The 18,483-nt window shown below is 25.9% G+C and overlaps 5 protein-coding genes across 6 annotated transcripts; 1 reads left to right on the top strand and 4 right to left on the bottom strand.

Moving 5' to 3' along the window:
* Positions 1 to 1,013: 1,013 nt before the first annotated feature.
* On the bottom strand, positions 1,014 to 1,490 carry VNE69_02115 (putative SP-containing protein; the record flags this gene model as incomplete). Its single annotated transcript, XM_065472663.1, has 1 exon — positions 1,014 to 1,490. One exon carries the CDS (start codon positions 1,488 to 1,490, stop codon positions 1,014 to 1,016), a length of 477 nt encoding a protein of 158 aa, XP_065328735.1.
* Positions 1,491 to 1,996: 506 nt separating this feature from the next.
* On the bottom strand, positions 1,997 to 2,488 carry VNE69_02114 (putative SP-containing protein; the record flags this gene model as incomplete). The annotated part of the gene is made up of 1 exon (XM_065472662.1): positions 1,997 to 2,488. The coding sequence occupies one exon, from the start codon at positions 2,486 to 2,488 to the stop codon at positions 1,997 to 1,999; it is 492 nt and encodes a 163-aa protein (XP_065328734.1).
* Positions 2,489 to 5,255: 2,767 nt separating this feature from the next.
* Positions 5,256 to 6,446, bottom strand: VNE69_02113 (uncharacterized protein; the record flags this gene model as incomplete). Its single annotated transcript, XM_065472661.1, has 1 exon — positions 5,256 to 6,446. One exon carries the CDS (start codon positions 6,444 to 6,446, stop codon positions 5,256 to 5,258), a length of 1,191 nt encoding a protein of 396 aa, XP_065328733.1.
* A 5,211-nt stretch (positions 6,447 to 11,657) lies between these two features.
* Positions 11,658 to 12,575, top strand: VNE69_02112 (uncharacterized protein; the record flags this gene model as incomplete). The annotated part of the gene is made up of 1 exon (XM_065472660.1): positions 11,658 to 12,575. The coding sequence occupies one exon, from the start codon at positions 11,658 to 11,660 to the stop codon at positions 12,573 to 12,575; it is 918 nt and encodes a 305-aa protein (XP_065328732.1).
* Positions 12,576 to 15,317: 2,742 nt separating this feature from the next.
* VNE69_02111 (uncharacterized protein) lies at positions 15,318 to 16,268 on the bottom strand (the record flags this gene model as incomplete). 2 transcript variants are annotated; one of them, XM_065472659.1, is made up of 2 exons in its annotated part: positions 15,623 to 15,640; positions 15,711 to 16,268. In XM_065472659.1, 2 exons carry the CDS (start codon positions 16,266 to 16,268, stop codon positions 15,623 to 15,625), a joined length of 576 nt encoding a protein of 191 aa, XP_065328731.1. The 2 variants fall into 2 exon arrangements, with proteins under 2 accessions (XP_065328730.1, XP_065328731.1); XM_065472658.1 differs by having other exon boundaries at positions 15,318 to 16,268.
* Positions 16,269 to 18,483: the final 2,215 nt, after the last annotated feature.

Below are 18,483 nucleotides of genomic sequence, written 5' to 3'. Positions count from 1 at the left end.
TTGTAGTTTGATATTAAGCGACTAGAAATTCGGACTATTTTACGGAACCGCTAGATAAATTTTTTTACTAAATATATGATTATTAACAAATAACAAAAATACTATCTATACTGAGTTATAGAGTTTTCATCAAGGGATTTACTTTTTAACGCACTATGAAAATTAAAATATTAATACTGTACTGAAAAAACACAAAGTGTATATTATTAGTTGCATGAATCGCCCGAAGTCTATATCATGAAAAGATTAAATGAAAAATGGACTGTATATATACGTAATAAAAAAACATGTTGATCTAAGATGTATTTGTACAACAAATGGGTGTGTGTTCAAATATTAATATTTTCTTGTGTCATAAAACAATAACTATCTCGGATTTAGAGCAAATAATTTAACTAAATGTTTAGCGTTTATTTATCTCTTCATCTCGGATATTAATAGTTCACACACAATAAAGTTTCTTGACTTAATACAAGATCAGCCTTTGTCGCCATTAAATGCTCAATTTTTAATGGTTCAAATTTGCAAATGAGAAATATCTTTAAGCACAAGACAACATCTAAAAATCGTTGTTTTTGTTTTTAGATACTTTACATAATTTGTGTTTAAATTTTTTTGATGTACATAGTTTTTTTCTGCTAATATTTTCGTTGATGCATAACTTTAACCTATGATAGGTGTTTATGAAATATTTTAAATTACTGTTTTACGTTTTTTGTGGGTTACCTAATAGAATTCTTGTGTCACGATTTATCCGTAGCTAATTATTAATAATAATATTGAATGTCTTATAAACTCTGAAGATAAGAATTTTTTGTAATTATATTTACTAAAGTGTCATTTCAATAAACATATCACTTAAAAAACAATTTATATAGATAGCCGACGATATAAAATAACATACATTTTATTTAGATTATAACAGTACAATTCTATACTATATTATTATACGTAAGCAGATAATGACCAAAAAAACATTTAAATATAGATTATAACTGAGTTAGTGAAGGTTATTAGACATTTTTAATTTCTGTTTTAGAATTAATGTAGTCAAGAAAATCAATCTCCATCTCTCTTATTTCTAATTTATGTGGTTCAAAAAAAGTTTCAATTTTTTCATAAAATGATTTCTGCTCATGTTTAACATCAAAGAATGTTTTTTCTTTAACAGACATCTTTTCTTTTGAATTATAACACTTGAGCTCATTAGAACATTTTTTCAGTAGTTTCTCATATGTAAAAGAAATCTGTTGTATAATATCCCGACATTTATCTACTACCTCTTTTGTGTTTTCAAAAATTTCAGAATATTTCATCATTGAAAAATATAGGTTGTAGATAAAAATGTTATGTATTCTTCCTAAATAAATTCTTAAATTTTCAAAACTGTCTTCTTCATCATCAATAAAAATTGATAAATCGTGTATTTCCGAAGAGTTATCACATTTAACGAGCTGTGCATAAATATTTAAGACAAATAAAATATTCATGGGATAATAGTTGTATTTATTTATATAAGCAAATAATAAACGTCAAATGACTTTCAAATAATTTTTTTTTATTTTCTTGTGTATAGAATTGTTCTGTAAAATATATCTTTACATATTTTAGTGTTTTGTTTATGTCAAATGACATAAATTATGACGATATTTATCATTTATTGCAATTGTATTCTGTGTCTATTATTAATATATTTGCAACGTGATTCTCCGTTAAATTGGAATATTGATGACTTTTTTCTTTTATATCGACTTCAAGCTATTATTAATTTTCTAATATTTTTTCTGCGTCTTTTTTTACACATTACAATCATGGATGATGTGTTATATTACATCCCAATCAACGTTAAAATCATATATTAAGTCTCCATACAGCAAATTATATGTTTACAATAATCAAAACAGTTTTTATGCTTTAAATATATAAATTGTTTTTAATTAATTTAATAATAAATAATATACATTAACTATAATTACTATTAATTTTTTTTCAACAGCTATAATCTAACGTTGTTGCTTGTATTTATAAAGCTTTCATTTACGCATATTGCGTTTTCTCTCAAAAATTGGAAGTTTTTAGTAAATATATCTTCCAATTTATTCATTTGTACACCGTATGTTTCAATAATAAACTCCATCTTTTGATTAAATTTATTTAGATCATCTTTCATATTACTTTTGCATCCATTAATTATTTTTACTTCATCTTCCCATACTGACTTATATTTTTCATACAATTTAATCATTTCTGTTATAATGTTTTCACATTCTATTACTATTTCCTGATTGAGTTGTTTTTCAAAAATCGATCGCTTAAAACTTGTTAAATATACATTGAATGTGTTTAGCGGCCTACACATTTCTAAATAGTTTCTTAAATTTTCTTCGCGATTTTTATCATCAGTAATTATACAGGATATTAAATTCCTCTCATAAGTGCTAATACTTTTCACTAATAATATTAATGTAAAATTTAATAAAATATACATGGGTTAATATTAAATATTTTTTTTTATAGAAGCATCATTGTTTATTTTAGGAATTATTTATTTACTGATCAAAATTTTTAAATTAAAAGAGGAAAAATGTGTCGAATTTTTACTTATTTAATGCATTATAAAAAATCAATGATAAATGATAAAGAATTTAGAGAAGAACAATAAAAAGTAAATAACGATCAAATAACAAACATGTTTTCTTGTTTAATATGTAACTTTTCTATTTTCGAATTCTAAAAATAAAATAAATCAACAGAGCTATAACGTTCAGGATTGATAAGAAAAAAAAATTTACTGTAAAAAAAATGTAAAAACAATTTAGTCTCATTTTTTGGACTGATTATATTCTTTCTTTATAATTGCTAATATGTTGATTATTAATAATTATTGTAACATTTTTATTTTTGATTCATGTAATCAAAAAAACATCTCGTTTAATAGTTTTTAAGCTTGAAAATCATAATAGACAAGTTGTACTTTAACAAAAATTAATTCTACATATGTTTTATTAATAATATTATTTTATAAATTTGAGTTTTAAAGATAATTACAGATATTTTTTGATAAGTGATTTAAATTCCAATAATATAAAACATATTATAAGTTCTAAATTTTTAGTTTTTTAAATTATTTTTATTAAATTACAAATCTCTTTACAAATATTACCTAATATCATATATATAAAAGAATTTTATTTAATTTTTTACCCCTCTTTTTTGTGATTTTTAAATTTCTAAACGGCCCTTTTGATATTTATTATGTTATTGTAATATCAAATATAGATTTATTGCCTTAATCTGAATATTCTAAGTGTGTATGTTATTAGTTAATACTTTTTTGATTTAATTATTATTTTTGTAAAACTCAGTTCTAAAATATCGTCAGAATCGTTTTTTAGAATTTATTTAACCCTTCTAGAAAAAAATTCACAAAAATATTAACCAGAGAAAAAACAGAATAAAAGTGTCAAAAATGAGCTTTAGGAGTTTTAAAAATTATCTCATTGAGATTATTAAATGTTTTAAAACAACATTACTTCTTATATGTTGCTAAAAAGTATTTTTAAAAATCATGTTTTCTCCTTTTTAAATTCATTATCTTAAAAAATAACTTAACAAAATTTACTGAAGAGGGACAAATTTAAACTCATACAATTCCCGTTTTCAAAACGGGAAAGCATACGCTAGTCATATATATAAAAGAATTTTATTTAATTTTTTACCCCTCTTTTTTTGTGGTTTTGTAAAATCTAAACTTCTTATTATAGCTTATTGTGTTATTGTAATATCAAATATAAACTCAATGAAGGATCTTGACTATCATATGTGCGTATACTGTATGTTAATGCATTTTTATTCTATTTATTATTTTTAGAAAACTCAGTTCAAAAATATCGTCAGAATCGTTTTTTAGAATTTATTTAACCCTTCTAGAAAAAAATCACAAAACATGTACAAAAAAAAGAAAATTGAATAAAACTGTCAAAACTTGAGCTTAGAAGCTCCCAAAATTATCCCATTATAATTATTAAATGTTTTTAGCTCAACTTTACTTCTTATATGTTACTAAAAAGTATATTTCAAAATCATGTTTAAACTCTGTCAAATTCAATCAGCCAAAAATGGATACTTTACAAAATTTACAGAGACGGGACATATTATAAAACAAAAACATTTATCCCGTTTTCAAAACGGGAAAGCATACGCTAGTATCGTATAAAAAATATTGTCAGATCAAATACTATTTTATGATTTGACACATAAAATTTAGATGATGATGGCTAGAGAATTTTAATGTGATTTTTTGGCTTCGCATTGCAGTAAATATCATGAGTTTTTTATATAAAAAAATTTAATAGTATTTAAAAACATATCCAGACATAATTTCACATTTATATAACTATTAGGGAAGTTTTAATAATATATTAACTACAATTTTGCTAATCATGCTTTAAAATAGTAAGTATTAAAACAATCAATAAATACACCGCACGAAATTATCAAAATGTTTCTATTATTGATTATAAATGGTTTAATCTTATAAAATATCAAGTTCCTCGTTTTCGGAGGCATAAAGATTAATATATAATGATGGTACTTGATTATATTAATAAAAATTAGTTTTAAATAAAACAATTTTCTAATTATTTATATTTACAATACTAATTTTAATCAAAATTATTTCCAATTAACAATTTTCTGATAGAAATTCATCAAAGTATAAGTAAGAAAAGAATTATCAGAACCAATTGAATATTTTCTAATCAAAATATACTAGAAAAAATCAGAGTAGTTTCTACTTAAAAAAATTTTACTAGACAGAAGCAATAACAAAGTATAAAATGAATAAAAATTTTATTTTTATATTTTCATGGACCATAATCGATAAATAATCGCAAAGTTATGGTGTTACAATTATTTGTTAATTTAAATGCAATTCATAAAATTTCAGAAATTTATTATCAAAGATTTTAAAGTACAATTATGTTTAGCTTATCGAATGTACAAAAAGATAGAATGATTTTATACGTGCATACAAGGGCGTTATGGGACTAAATATACCTTAAAACAGAAACAAAGTTACGATAACAGAAAAAATCGCTATACGTATCTAATAAACATTTCTCAAGCAAATCTCTAATACTTTTTTGTAACAGAAATTAGAATTAGACGTATCCAAGATTTTTAAATTTCAAATTTCCTGAAAACAAGCTAGTGTAAGCAAATTAATTTCACAAATTTTTGGGAAAATGATTTTATTATATTCTATCATCTTCAATATAATTTTTTTTTGACTTATAATTTATATTGTTTTTTAATAACATTTTGATTCTTCTTATATAAATTCGAAATGCTTTCCATTTTATATTTCTATAATATTGTTTCTTTGTCTTTGTTATCACAAAAATATTATTCGTAGATTTGAATTCTCTTGATTTTAATGTAGAAGATACCAAAAAATAAAAATGGTGATAAGATGTGTGTGTAAGTAAAACAATTAGATCAACTAATGATGTTTCTTTAGATTCTATATTTTCGTCGTAATATTTATTTTTCAAAAAAATATTTAAATTTTTTAGCGCTTGATTATAATCGATCTCTAGTTTTTTATGTTCATTATACAAAAATAAATATATTGAAACTTCGTCCTCTGGTGTAAACATTTTATTAGACAAATTTCTAAGCGATAGATATTTTTTAAAATAATTTTCCAAATCTTCATTTAATTGTATTGTAAAATATTCTAGAATTTTATAAAAATATTTTATAAGTAAATCTTCTGAATACCCAATTTCTTGCCTTATTAAGGCCTTGTTATATTCTATTAATGGATGACCCAAAGATGTTTCACTTATAATTTTTTTATGTTTTTTATTGCAAGGATATTTTGCAGTCCCCAATATATCCATAATTTTATGTTTATTTAGCCAACCTCCTACTCTTTTTGTGATTCCTAATTTTTGATTTATTATTTTTTTCATATCAAAAATATTTTTTATATTTTTAATTTTTGCGCGGTAATCAAAAGTTTCTATTTCATTTAGATATTCTTGAAAAAAATACAATTTTCCATTTTTTTCCAATTCAGTTCTTTTAGTAAGATAACCCAAAATTATCAAATGCCCAAATTGAATTTTTATTGGTGAGCTGACAATTTTTCTATCGCCAGAAAAAAAATTTGTATACAAATCTATAAATTTTGTTGATGAGCATTTTAGAAAAGAAACTAAATCTTTAAATAGGACGGTGTAAAGTAACAATTTTCTATAAGTAAAACAATATTTTGAAAATACTGATGCTTCCTTTTTAGTGATATGTTTCTGACTTCTTGTGGTAAAATGTAAATCATCTGCTACTTCTAATTTTGTCTGTGAAATGTGCCCTTCTTCGCAAATGTATTCCCCGTCTATACATCTGAATTTTGTTTTACAAATCTCACATAGTATCATTTGGGGAGAAGAAAAAAAAATTAACAAAATAACTAACATTTTTAACACTTATATTTAGCATACTTGTAGTGCATAATGCCTCTTTTCAGGCATATAACTTCATTGAGACACAAAAGTGTAACATTATACAAATTCGACATGTAGCCTTTGTTTTCTCGTGTAAAAAATGAAATCTAAACATTACAATTTCAACCCCCCAGAATGGCAAATTTTATGCAATATTTATTTACAACAACAATATACACACTGCATTAAATTAATAAATTATGTTTAAACTGTATGGAAATATAAAGTTATGGTCGTGTAATGTTTCAGATTGACATATTGGAGTTTTTGGTATGTAAATTGCCATACACAATAATCTCGATTACAGAAAGTTACATGAAGAATGTGTTTATAAATTACCCTAAAAACCGAAGGAAAGTCAAGAATGTGCAAAATAACATGAATAAATTTTCTAAGCATTAAAACCATAGTGTTAGAGCATTTGAGTTCTCGAGGCGGTCAAAAAGTTTTTTTATTATTATCGAGGCTTCTACAAATTACAAAAAATATTGTACTTCAAGAGATAAAGAACTGTTTAAACTAATAAATCATCATAAGTCGTATTTGGTACAACACTTTTAAGTAAAACAAAATAAAAGATATTTCTCTTCTGGTGAGAAATAAAAAGACAATTCAGTTACAAGTGGTCACGAAATTTATAAAAAGGATGTCAGGATATTGTTAAAATCATTAAAATAAAAATTCAAAATAGTTTTTTGAATCAGTTAATCAGAAATGTAACACTAATAATAAATGTTGGGAAAGGGGATAATACAAGTATCATGATACAAAACTAATTGTGATGCTTTCTCTTTTTTATTTGGGAGTATGTCAATAATTTTTATTTTGAGGTCCATGGTCTTTAATTTCTAGGATTACAATGGTCAAATGCTGAAGCTTTTGACACCGTTATTTCTCTAGCATATAATGGCTCTTTAAGTCGTATCATATTAAAAGTGCAGGAATGAAAACATGGGTTTATTTATTATTAAATATTCAAAGAACAACATGTCAAATGTCGCAAATTGACATGTGTTACACTTACCAAAAGAATTTCTGTTTAGTAAATAAAATCAAAATTTTTCATTTATGTTTTAACATTACATATAATTTGATTACAAATTCAAGTAGAGACAATTGCCTATAAAATGTATATGTAGTCAGTCTAATATGAACTAAATACTTTTATTTAGTCGTTTCTTAAAATTTTCGAACATTATGCAAAGATTTATTGGGGTAATTTATCATTATTTTTAATATTTATAGCACAGCTTTCCCCGGTATCGCTCATGGGATTTGGATCTTCACGGACTTTGGTTTCTGTGAAATTTTTTCCGTTTTCAACCTCGGATTCAGCTTCATACTCATTCAACGACACCACTTCTTCATCGGTCGCCATATTTCTAGTGCGCCCACAGCTTAGCCACATCTTCCTCTCCTGCACCTTTTTGATCGTATCCTCCTCGTCATTCCAAATAGATGGACTCTAGACCGTCTTTAACACAATAGACTGGATGCATGCTTCAAGTTAAGGTTGGGGGTTTCAGCACCGATGACTTTCTATGAAATTTGCTCACCATTCCATCTCATGTCATTACATAAGGAACTATTCTTTCCGGGATTTATGATTAGTCCCAGTTCATTTTCAAGAAGCTTATTTTTTTTAGTTTTTCATTTTCCACTATGAAGTCGGTCCTGGTTGGCTATACCAACTTCGACTAAAAAATTTCCCTTTTTTTCTTGTCAAACACAAGAATATAGGCTTATTATGATTCACCTTTATATCAAGGGATATCCTGTATCTACTCTTATTTCCGCACGATCGTTTCCCATGATCTCTTGTACTTAGTGTCCACGTATTTTTTGTCTTCTAAACCCCATATTTAATACATGTAAGAGATGAATGCACTTATTCCCTCGTTGTGTCTTTTCGAATAAAATTTATTAATAAATAGATATATTTATATTTATTTTAAAAAAGAAGCTAAAAATACATAAAAAACATCTGATGGCCGGTATTCTTGTTCATTATTCTTACGAACAATATTGCAAAAGTTTTATTAACATATATATGGCTGGTACTTATTTGTGTTTTTATGTAAAGATCATTTAAAACGATGACAATCTTCTTGTAGAATTAATATCTGTCGTAAAAAGTATTTACAAGTTTAATATTATGGTCAAATAAAAAATTAGTAAGATTAGATTTATACTTATTTAAAGAATGCTGCGATCAAATGTGTTGTAAAAATCGGGATGTGTTAGTTTTCGAAAATTAGGTTATTATTATAAGGTTTAAATTTTTCCGGTTTATAATTCTCCTTTTTCTTATTGATAATGCATACAATTACTTCTTATGGTATTTATACTTGAGTTCTTTTAGAAATCCTCTAAACAAGTTTTTATACATTCCAACTGTGATGTACATGACTACATCACATAGACAACTGTCAAAACGATCAGCCGTCAAACATCTTAAACGGCATGTAATGATGAGTCACGCAAACAAACAAACAAACAAACGAAAGTTGCATGGTCGTTACTACATTCGTAAGTACGCCAATGTTTGTGTTTAGTGTTGACAAGAAATAATTAATTAAAAATAAAATATAAAAGAAAGTCTGTCTGTGAAGGGTATGGTATATATGGAGTATAAGAGAAATAGAGAAACCATCAATAAATTATATAATATTAAAAATTATTTAGAAAGCTATTATAAATATAGCAAAGTCCCGTCTATACAGGACAAATTTGAATTCAAAGAGCAACTTGTATTGCAGGAAAAAATGAAAAAAAAATCCAGAGAAGGATTAAAATTTAAATACACGATCGAGGAGATCGATTTAGAAGTGGAAAAACACTTAGACATAATAGCAGACATCAGAGAGTATGATCATGCTGAAATAGAACATTGGTTTAATGAGTTTAACCAAATAAGTAAACATAAAAAATGGGATTTCAAAAAACAGAGAATTGCTTTAGGAGAGCTTGTTAAAGACCCAATTTTAAAACCAATATTTTCTTTATCAGATTTAAAAGAAATAAAAATATTTATAGAAAAAAATCTAACTAAAAAAGTGAGTTCAGAAATGCTCCAGCTGAAAATAATGGATTGTAGGCAGACACAGTTCCGATATATTAAAGAATATTTAGCTGAATTAAAAGATTTAATTGATCAATATGCAAGAATTGAAGGTTTAACTAGAAAGGAATATGAAAGAAAATTAAGAGAGAGTTTCTTTATGGGCTTAGGATTTTCAACTAGATTAAAAATTTTAGAATTAAAAATGGAAAAAATTGAGGATATCGTTGCATATCTAGAATCAGTAGAAGAACACCTAATATTAGAAGGTAAGAGACGAGGTCTCAAACAAAGACAAATTGACATGGATCGAGAACGATTTAGGAATCAAAATGATAACTATATGAATAGTAAATGGTGCAGTTTACACAAAAATACTACGCACGATTCAAACGAATGCTTTACGATAAAAAATAATACTTCCGAACAGCTAAGGAAAACATCGCAACATCGAAAAGTCAAAGAGGATGTTCCAGTAAAGCTATACATGATGAAGGAAGTTAAAGAAACGAAAAATAAAGTCGAGAATAATGACTTATTAAAAGAAGAAACATTAAATAAAAAAAATTCAAAAGAAGTGAAAATTAAATATGAAACATCAACAAATGATGAAATTAAAGCGAACACGCTTAGTAACGAGAAACTACGCGAGAAGGTAGTTGAAACAAATATATTTAAAGTTAAAGATAAAAATATTAAAAGAAACACAGATGTTGACCAAAAGCTTAACAATGAGATAAAAAATAAAGAAAAGGAAAATAATAATGAGGAGTATAAAAGAAATCGAGATATTAAATTAACAAAAATAAAATACCTTGATAAAGATAAACAAATGAAGACATATAAAATAAGAAATAAGCTTAAAGAAAAGGTAGAAAATATAAACACGAAGAATAAGCAGGAAATAATAAAAATTAATAAAAATAATATAATAGTAGAACCGCCGGACGAAATATTGAAACATTAAGAGTGGTCAGGAATATATAAGAATGAAGTGGTATCTTTAAAAAATTTAAAGCTTTAGGAGAGGGCAGAATGTGATGTACATGACTACATCACATAGACAACTGTCAAAACGATCAGCCGTCAAACATCTTAAACGGCATGTAATGATGAGTCACGCAAACAAACAAACAAACAAACGAAAGTTGCATGGTCGTTACTACATTCGTAAGTACGCCAATGTTTGTGTTTAGTGTTGACAAGAAATAATTAATTAAAAATAAAATATAAAAGAAAGTCTGTCTGTGAAGGGTATGGTATATATGGAGTATAAGAGAAATAGAGAAACCATCAATAAATTATATAATATTAAAAATTATTTAGAAAGCTATTATAAATATAGCAAAGTCCCGTCTATACAGGACACCAACAAAGAAAAAAAAGCCAAACATCCCAACTATTTGTTAGCCTTCTAAAGTCATTTTTTCGAAAAGTTTGTATTTGTGCTTTTGTTTGTATTTTAATCGAACCTCTATAGTGTGCGCGCAATAAATAACTGTAAATGTCGGATACGTATAAATATACATGTATCTATGAGATGTTTTGGCTAGAATATTCGTATAAGAAACTAATTGACTAAAATTGCTGTATTTTGAATTTTGTACAGCAGCAGATTCGAAATAAGCCTATCTAAAAAATTCGTCCGCGGATGATACAACACACAATAACAAGTACAGATACGAGTCTTTAGTTGTTTAATCTGTACACTACGTTAACATGTTAACAAAAGCCAAATATTTTTTTAAAAAATGCTTGACAACAATATTATCGAAAAATAGTAATGGTAGAAGACGACATACTTAATTGAAATTTATTTTTGACAAGAGAGTAAAATGACGTTGAGAAAATCAAGAAACCGAGCTTTGAAGCGAATACTATAGATAAAAATTCCGAAACCCCCTAATATTTCAATTTAGTCCCGAAAATACACGTCATATAGATAAATTGTCCAAATTCATAATTCTAACACGAACAAATAAATTATATTTTTTTATTTGGCCTTTTTACAAACATTAACAGTTATTTTTGAATATAATTTCTAAATTAATCAGTGATAAATGAGACTAAAAAATAATAGCCCTATGTATTTATTTATTTCTTTGTTAATATGTTCTAGTCCTCATTTCGAATCTAATGAAATTTCTATGCTGTTTCATTATGATCATAAGATAAATAATTACGAAGATCTTGATATTATGACAATTTTAGCAGAAGGAGGTAACGACTTGACACATATAGATTATAGTGATCATACTACCGAAGATTTATTCGAGTATTTATTAAGCGGGGGAAAATTGGAATATTATAAAGTGGACACATATGCAAGTACACATCAACATATCTATGATTGTAAAATCAATAACAAGGTAACTGAGATATATAGTTTCGTGTCATTGGATAACTTACTTAACCTAATGAATGATAAATTTAATCAGATTAAAAATGAATACGAAACAATTTTTACACTAAAACAATTTAAATTCGAAACAATTATTTTTTCAGATTTTGATATGAAAACAATCAAAAGGAATAGAAATTATTTAAGACGATGTTCATTAATATATGAATGTGCACTTTCTAATTATATCGAACACATTATAAATACTCTTTCTTTAATTAAATCCGACGACACAGCAAAGATAATTATTTCTCTTAATTTCATGAAAGATGTTGCCAATTTCATAATATTTAAGAAAACCAATTTATCATTACGCTATTATTCACGAAATTTGCTAGATACGTGTTCTCGAGACATTTGGAAAATACATACAGTGACGAACAATATATGTATGATGTCTCTGATTGATGAAATAATTTATTTTTGTAAAAATGCATTGAAAATAAGAGACAATGAGAAGTGGCAAATAGTCGAAAATGTTGATAATTTGAGACGTTCTTTCGTTAATTTTATTGAGGAAAAAAATCAATTTTGTAAACGTTTAAATGAAATATGTGAAATAATTAAGAAAACATATGCTAAATTCAATATCTTAATGTAATTAATGTGTTAGATATGTTTTGTAACTCTTTATAATCTAAGCAAGGACACTTAAAAGAAAAACACGTGACCTGCTAAATAGTATAATTTGATCTAAGATAGTTTAATATAACAAGTATAAATATTTTACAAATAAACATAAATTTTCAAGTCGTACACACATGAATATGTCATTTTATCATGTTGTATAAAGGCTTATTGATTAATAAAAAAGAGGTTTTGATAAAAAAATGAGAATGTATCTTTATTAAAAAATATTGCCATAAAATTAGCTATTCATTTTTCGCTGATTATTATATTCTTAGTTTAATCTTCTGCAAAATAAAAAAACATTTAAATAAAGCTAATTTTGGTTTGTCTTATATTTCTACGGCAATATTTACTGAGAATCATCTATTTTTTTGTTTCTAGCTTTATTTCGAATTAATGCTATCTAAAGTTTTTGAAAATTTTTTATTTTTCGTATTTTAAAAAATGGTATTTTACGATTTACAGCATAACCTTTATTTACAATATGTCTTATCTAAATTTTTAATACTATGTAATTAAAAAACCATTGCATAAATGATGGACTTTCCTTAAAAAATATAAATTTTACTAATAATTTATAAGGGGATGATCATTAATTTTTTTTAAAAGTGCGCGAAAGGACAAAACCATAATAATGTTTTTAGTAAATGTAAGGATGTTAACTAATACTGTGTTTCTATATCTCAACCTACTCAAAGTTTATAATTTCTACAATTCTTCTATGCCTATATATTTATTTAATGTTCGTTTACTACATAAGAAAATGTTTTTTATATAAATTACATAAGATAATTATTAGACGTAGTTTAAATAACAAAGAAAGGGAACGTCGGACATAAAAATACTCTTATTATCATTTGCTTCTCGCGCACAGTCTCATTATACGCCATGACACCAAATTGCCTTTTTAAGCTTTAATTGTCGCTTTATACAGTAAAATATAGCTAGGGTGTTATAAACCTATGTAATAAGTTTACAGCGTTCGTGTTGCTTTGTAATTTTATATGATAAATCTCTCCTCGGAGTGCATCACCGAGAGCTATTGCAGCCAATACAGTATAAGTATATATATGAATTAGAATACACATTAACTCAAGCAAAAAGTAGCATTTTTTGCCAGCGTATTTGTTTTGAGTGTGGCAACACGTTTTCTAACTTCTTAAAAATTTTCGTCTCAACTTTTGTCATTTAGAGCAGGCATAACTTATATTTAGCAGAAAAGTCGAGGATGAGGTTAAGGCGACCACTGCCTATATTTATAAAATTAAGTAATTGCCTACTAAGCTACTCTCATATAATTCGCTAAATATAAAATATAAAGATATGTATATTATTATGAACTTCGGTTGCATAAATTCAATATGTGGATATGTTTTACCTGTTTATATAATATAATGAAACAAAATCTGTATACATCATTAATCCAATTAATTTTACATTTGTTATGCGCAAGTTATTATTCTATTAATCTATAAAAAATACTTAAACAATAAGTTTTAGACATTTTATATGCAATTCAGAAACATTTGTTTGTGTCTTGTAGGTAAAATACTTTTATGATGGCATTTAATTTATAGTAGACGAATCAATTCATTGCAAAGGACAAAAAAATTAAAATCATACAGCATTATACTATTAACCGTTGTCTCTTGACAATGTCCGTCAAGATATACTTTCATTTTTGTTATAGCTTAAAGCAAAATTTTGCGCTTTCAGTTGGTTCTGAAAAATTTGTCTTTATCTTTTTATGATTATTCAGTCTTGTTTCTAACATTTAAAACGTAAGACATGAATGTATATCGTAAAGTTGCATTTCCCCATGAACATAAAAATTTCAAAAACTAAGTAAAAAAAGGATTCATTAATATATATTATGCCCAATTTTTTATCTTGTACATTTAATCCCTATTTATATTTTTAAGTCCTTTTCATTTATGAATCTATGAACGTTGTAGATAAAAACAATGACAAAAAATTTCACTTTATACGTACAACTTATGCTAAAATATATGTAGTGGAATTCTTTTTTACATGTGGTTAATAAAACCAAACAATTGTTGAAAAAATTACTGTAAGAAAAATTTAATTAAAATTTAGCGTCCATATTCATTTTTAATATAATATATGTAGAAAGTATTGCGACAGCAGAAAAAAATATTGGACACTATATAATACTCTGGAACAAAAAAGTAACATAAATCGTCATAATCAGGACCTACCGCAACAACTGTGGCCCTAATCTTTACCCTTAACTTTTTTATCAATTTTTTTTTAAATTTTATAATACTCTAGTCAATCAAAAACAAAAAATATATAGGCATTATTAAGTTAAAATATGTGTTTTGACATCTAATAAAAACAAGTTTGTAATACGCACACTATTAACAGCCTTTGAACAATTTTTTATACATTCACTTTTATTAAAGACCTTTTATATGTTGTATAATGGTTTTTTATGAGCATTTGCTTTTTATTTTTGACAAAGTGTTATAAATAGAAAGTTGAAATTCAAAATTAAAGTGCTTAAATACATATCGCCCGAAAACTAATAAAAAATAACTTTCCTATAAAACTTTTGGTGCAAGATTCAAAATTTTGCTTTAATTTCAACATTTTTTAAAAAATCTAAGCTTTTTCATAAATAATGAATTAGTACATGGTTCATGTGATATACATTGTGTATGCTATTAATATTATCGATTTAAGGTCAAATTTACTTAAGTATTCTATAAAATAAGTTACTACTGAAAATATTTTCTTTCATCGACATATGATTCATATACATTAGCCGACATGGTTCATATAATCGAATGCACATATCATCTTTTTCGTCATAAAAGTTTTTAAAATTATTTAATAAAGTTTTCAAGTGTTTATTAAATTCTTTTTGATCTTTACCACTGTAAGTTATCATACTCTTACAATATATTATAATGGCTTCAATAAGGTTTGGTAAATAAATAGTATTCAACACTTCTTGTATTTTCCAATGATCCAATAAAAATTTATTCAGTAAAATCATTGTATTATAACGTACTGATAAATGGGAATTTATAGGTATTATAAAATCACAAACATCAATAAAAAAATTGAAAGTTGAAACTACAACTTCATTGTATATAATGGGAATTTTGATGTATTTTTCTTTTATATATTCAGAGTATTCAAACAAAGATTTTTCATACTTTAAAAAAAATCGCCGTAATTGAGTTCGGTATTCCATAAGCTTTGTTATTTCGTCATTGCCGAATTCATGTTCGTGAATTAAATTTGGCATTTGAACATAACGAGATTTAGACTCTTCTTTGATTTGATATAATTTATACTTCATTTGATTTAGTTGATTTTCTAATGTTATAATACAGTTTATTATACTTGAAGGATTTTCAATTACGGCATTGTAAATATGTTGAAGCGTATCTTGGGACTTTATGTCATAAAGATCATTTAAACTGCCTCCGCTTATTAAATGTTCAAAAAGTTCTTCCATTGTAGGATCAATATAATCTTCCTGCGGCAATCCGCTATGCTCCTCTGCTAAAATTGTCATAATATCAATGTCTTCGATTTTATTCATCTGTTGATTAAATTGTATCACTACAGAATGTTCACTTGTTTCTAAAACCAGACTTGAAGTGATTAATAAAGAATGAAATAAAAACATGGGGTTTGTTTTTAATAACAATATATTACAATAGTAAAATTGACATAAACAATAATTATCTGATTATAATAGTTAAAAAATTACAACCAAACTAATCAAATTTATTGAGAAAAAGATTTTTTTCATTACTTGTTTTAAACATAATTAATTATTTATTTAAATAAGTTATAAAATAGGGGTTTTTGCAAAAATACGATATTTTGATGAAAAAAAAATCGTCTTTCTTCAGCCCGATATAATTTTCTCTGTGTAGTAATTTAATATTCCTATTAGAGACATTCTCATTCTGAATTTTGGTTTCTTTATATAATACTAAATCAATATATGATTCATTACAAAGTTTTTTGTATAGTGAACAAAAATAATAATTACGCCATTTCATAAATTTATGTTTACCAATATTATAGAAATAAGAAAAATAGATATATAGACTATCCTCAGATAATCCTAGTAGGCATTGACACGGCATATAAGTTGAACCGCTAGTTTGTAACATATTAGTTATACGATCGAAAACACTTAAGAATAGCAAGAAATTTTTTCTCATTGCATGTAGAGGAAGAAAGAAATCTTACATAGGCGGCAGAGGGAATTTAGATTACCTTTTATAACTGATACTGTAAGGTTATTACTTACGAAAATTTCCTGCATATGAATTGCATTTGCATCAAGCTTTACCGTATCCATTGGTACCTTGGACTAAAATAACAATTGCTCATCACTATCATGAAACTGCCTAGAGTAACTCATAGTGAATATATTAAAATGAAATTATTTGATGCCCCGAGAGACAACGTCTTACAAGCTAGAAAGTTCTCACAATCATCTTTATGCGTATAAGGCACCTTACAGTGCCATGCCATCAGCTCGGCTTTTGATAGGCTGCGCCTACCTATATTTTTCTACTAGTTTTCGCGCACCGTGTTTTAGAATTTTTTAGCATATGGTTACAAAGCCTTCTATTGTTCCACTATATCCAGTCTCTTATATGCTCTAATATCCCACTTTACTGTGTAACAGCCATACCTAGCAGATATTTCTATTTATAATAAGTCATCACAAGGATATGATGCGTTTTCAACTCGATTCGAATCTTTTTATATCTAAACGACGCAAGATCATTCGAATCATTTCAATATTACCGTAGTTATTACAATAGTTGAATCGTTCTGACTGCATCCTAAAAAAAGAAACATTTTTTCCCCAAAGTTTAAATTTATCCATGCTTAATGACAATCTGCTATCTACCATTGAGCTAAATAAACATTTTAATTTTTACTAATATAATTTTTAATTTACCAATAGTCGGATATTGTATCCAAAGTAACTATTCTTTATATTCGTTTCGAGAAAAAATACGAGCATTATTGTTTTTTTTTTGCCTGGAATACTTTTTTTTAAGAGTTATACTATCAATATTAATTTAGTTTTAAATCTTACCAAATGGGCTGTCGACTATTTCTTTTGTAAATATTAATTTACTATAGTAACTTTAATTTATAATATCCAAAAAATCGATTTTGCATTTTTTCGATTTTTCAAAAATAGAGGCATAGGGTGGGTTGTAATTTTTTTCCCAATCATTTTATTTGTTTTTTAATTAGAATTAAAAGATAGAAATATTGTATTTTTTTAGTCAGGTCGATTAATTATCAGTATTAAAAAATTGAAGAGCTTCTTCATTTTTAAAATAATCTTTAATTACTCTTAGCTAATACGATACGTCTGAAGTCTTATTATTTGGCAAGATTAAAGATAGCCCTTAAAATTGACGATTTAAACATTAACAATGCTCGGTTAATACGTAGTGAAATTATTCATTTTTGTCATGATACAAACAACAAAAAAAATATAGAATGTTATATTAGTTATTATATTAAACCCCAATTATGTTAAGCACTTATATGGGGGCGATACCTAAAGAAGAGTTCACAAGAGAGGACTGTGGCCAAGTGGTCAGAAAGATGTTACAGGAGTTAAAGCGTATATTCTATGAATTGGATTTGAGAGAGGTCGATAGAGAGAAATGGAAGAGTGAGCTGTTCAAGTTGGCTTCGATAGATTTAAAAGATTCTATTGTGAGAAATATCAAAAAAAGAAGAAAATATTGAAGGAATAAGGAAGAAGCTACTGTTGAGAATTAAGGAAGTATAGGAGGAAGAGAAGAGATATGAGGAAATAGAGAATGGGTTTCTAGGGCGGTAAATGAAGAAAT

The sequence above is a fragment of the Vairimorpha necatrix genome, chromosome 2 (assembly GCF_036630325.1).
Source record: "Vairimorpha necatrix chromosome 2, complete sequence".
NCBI lineage: Eukaryota > Fungi > Microsporidia > Nosematidae > Vairimorpha > Vairimorpha necatrix.
Note: the sequence above shows the minus strand (reverse complement) of the source record. Positions and strands in the feature narration are given on the sequence as shown.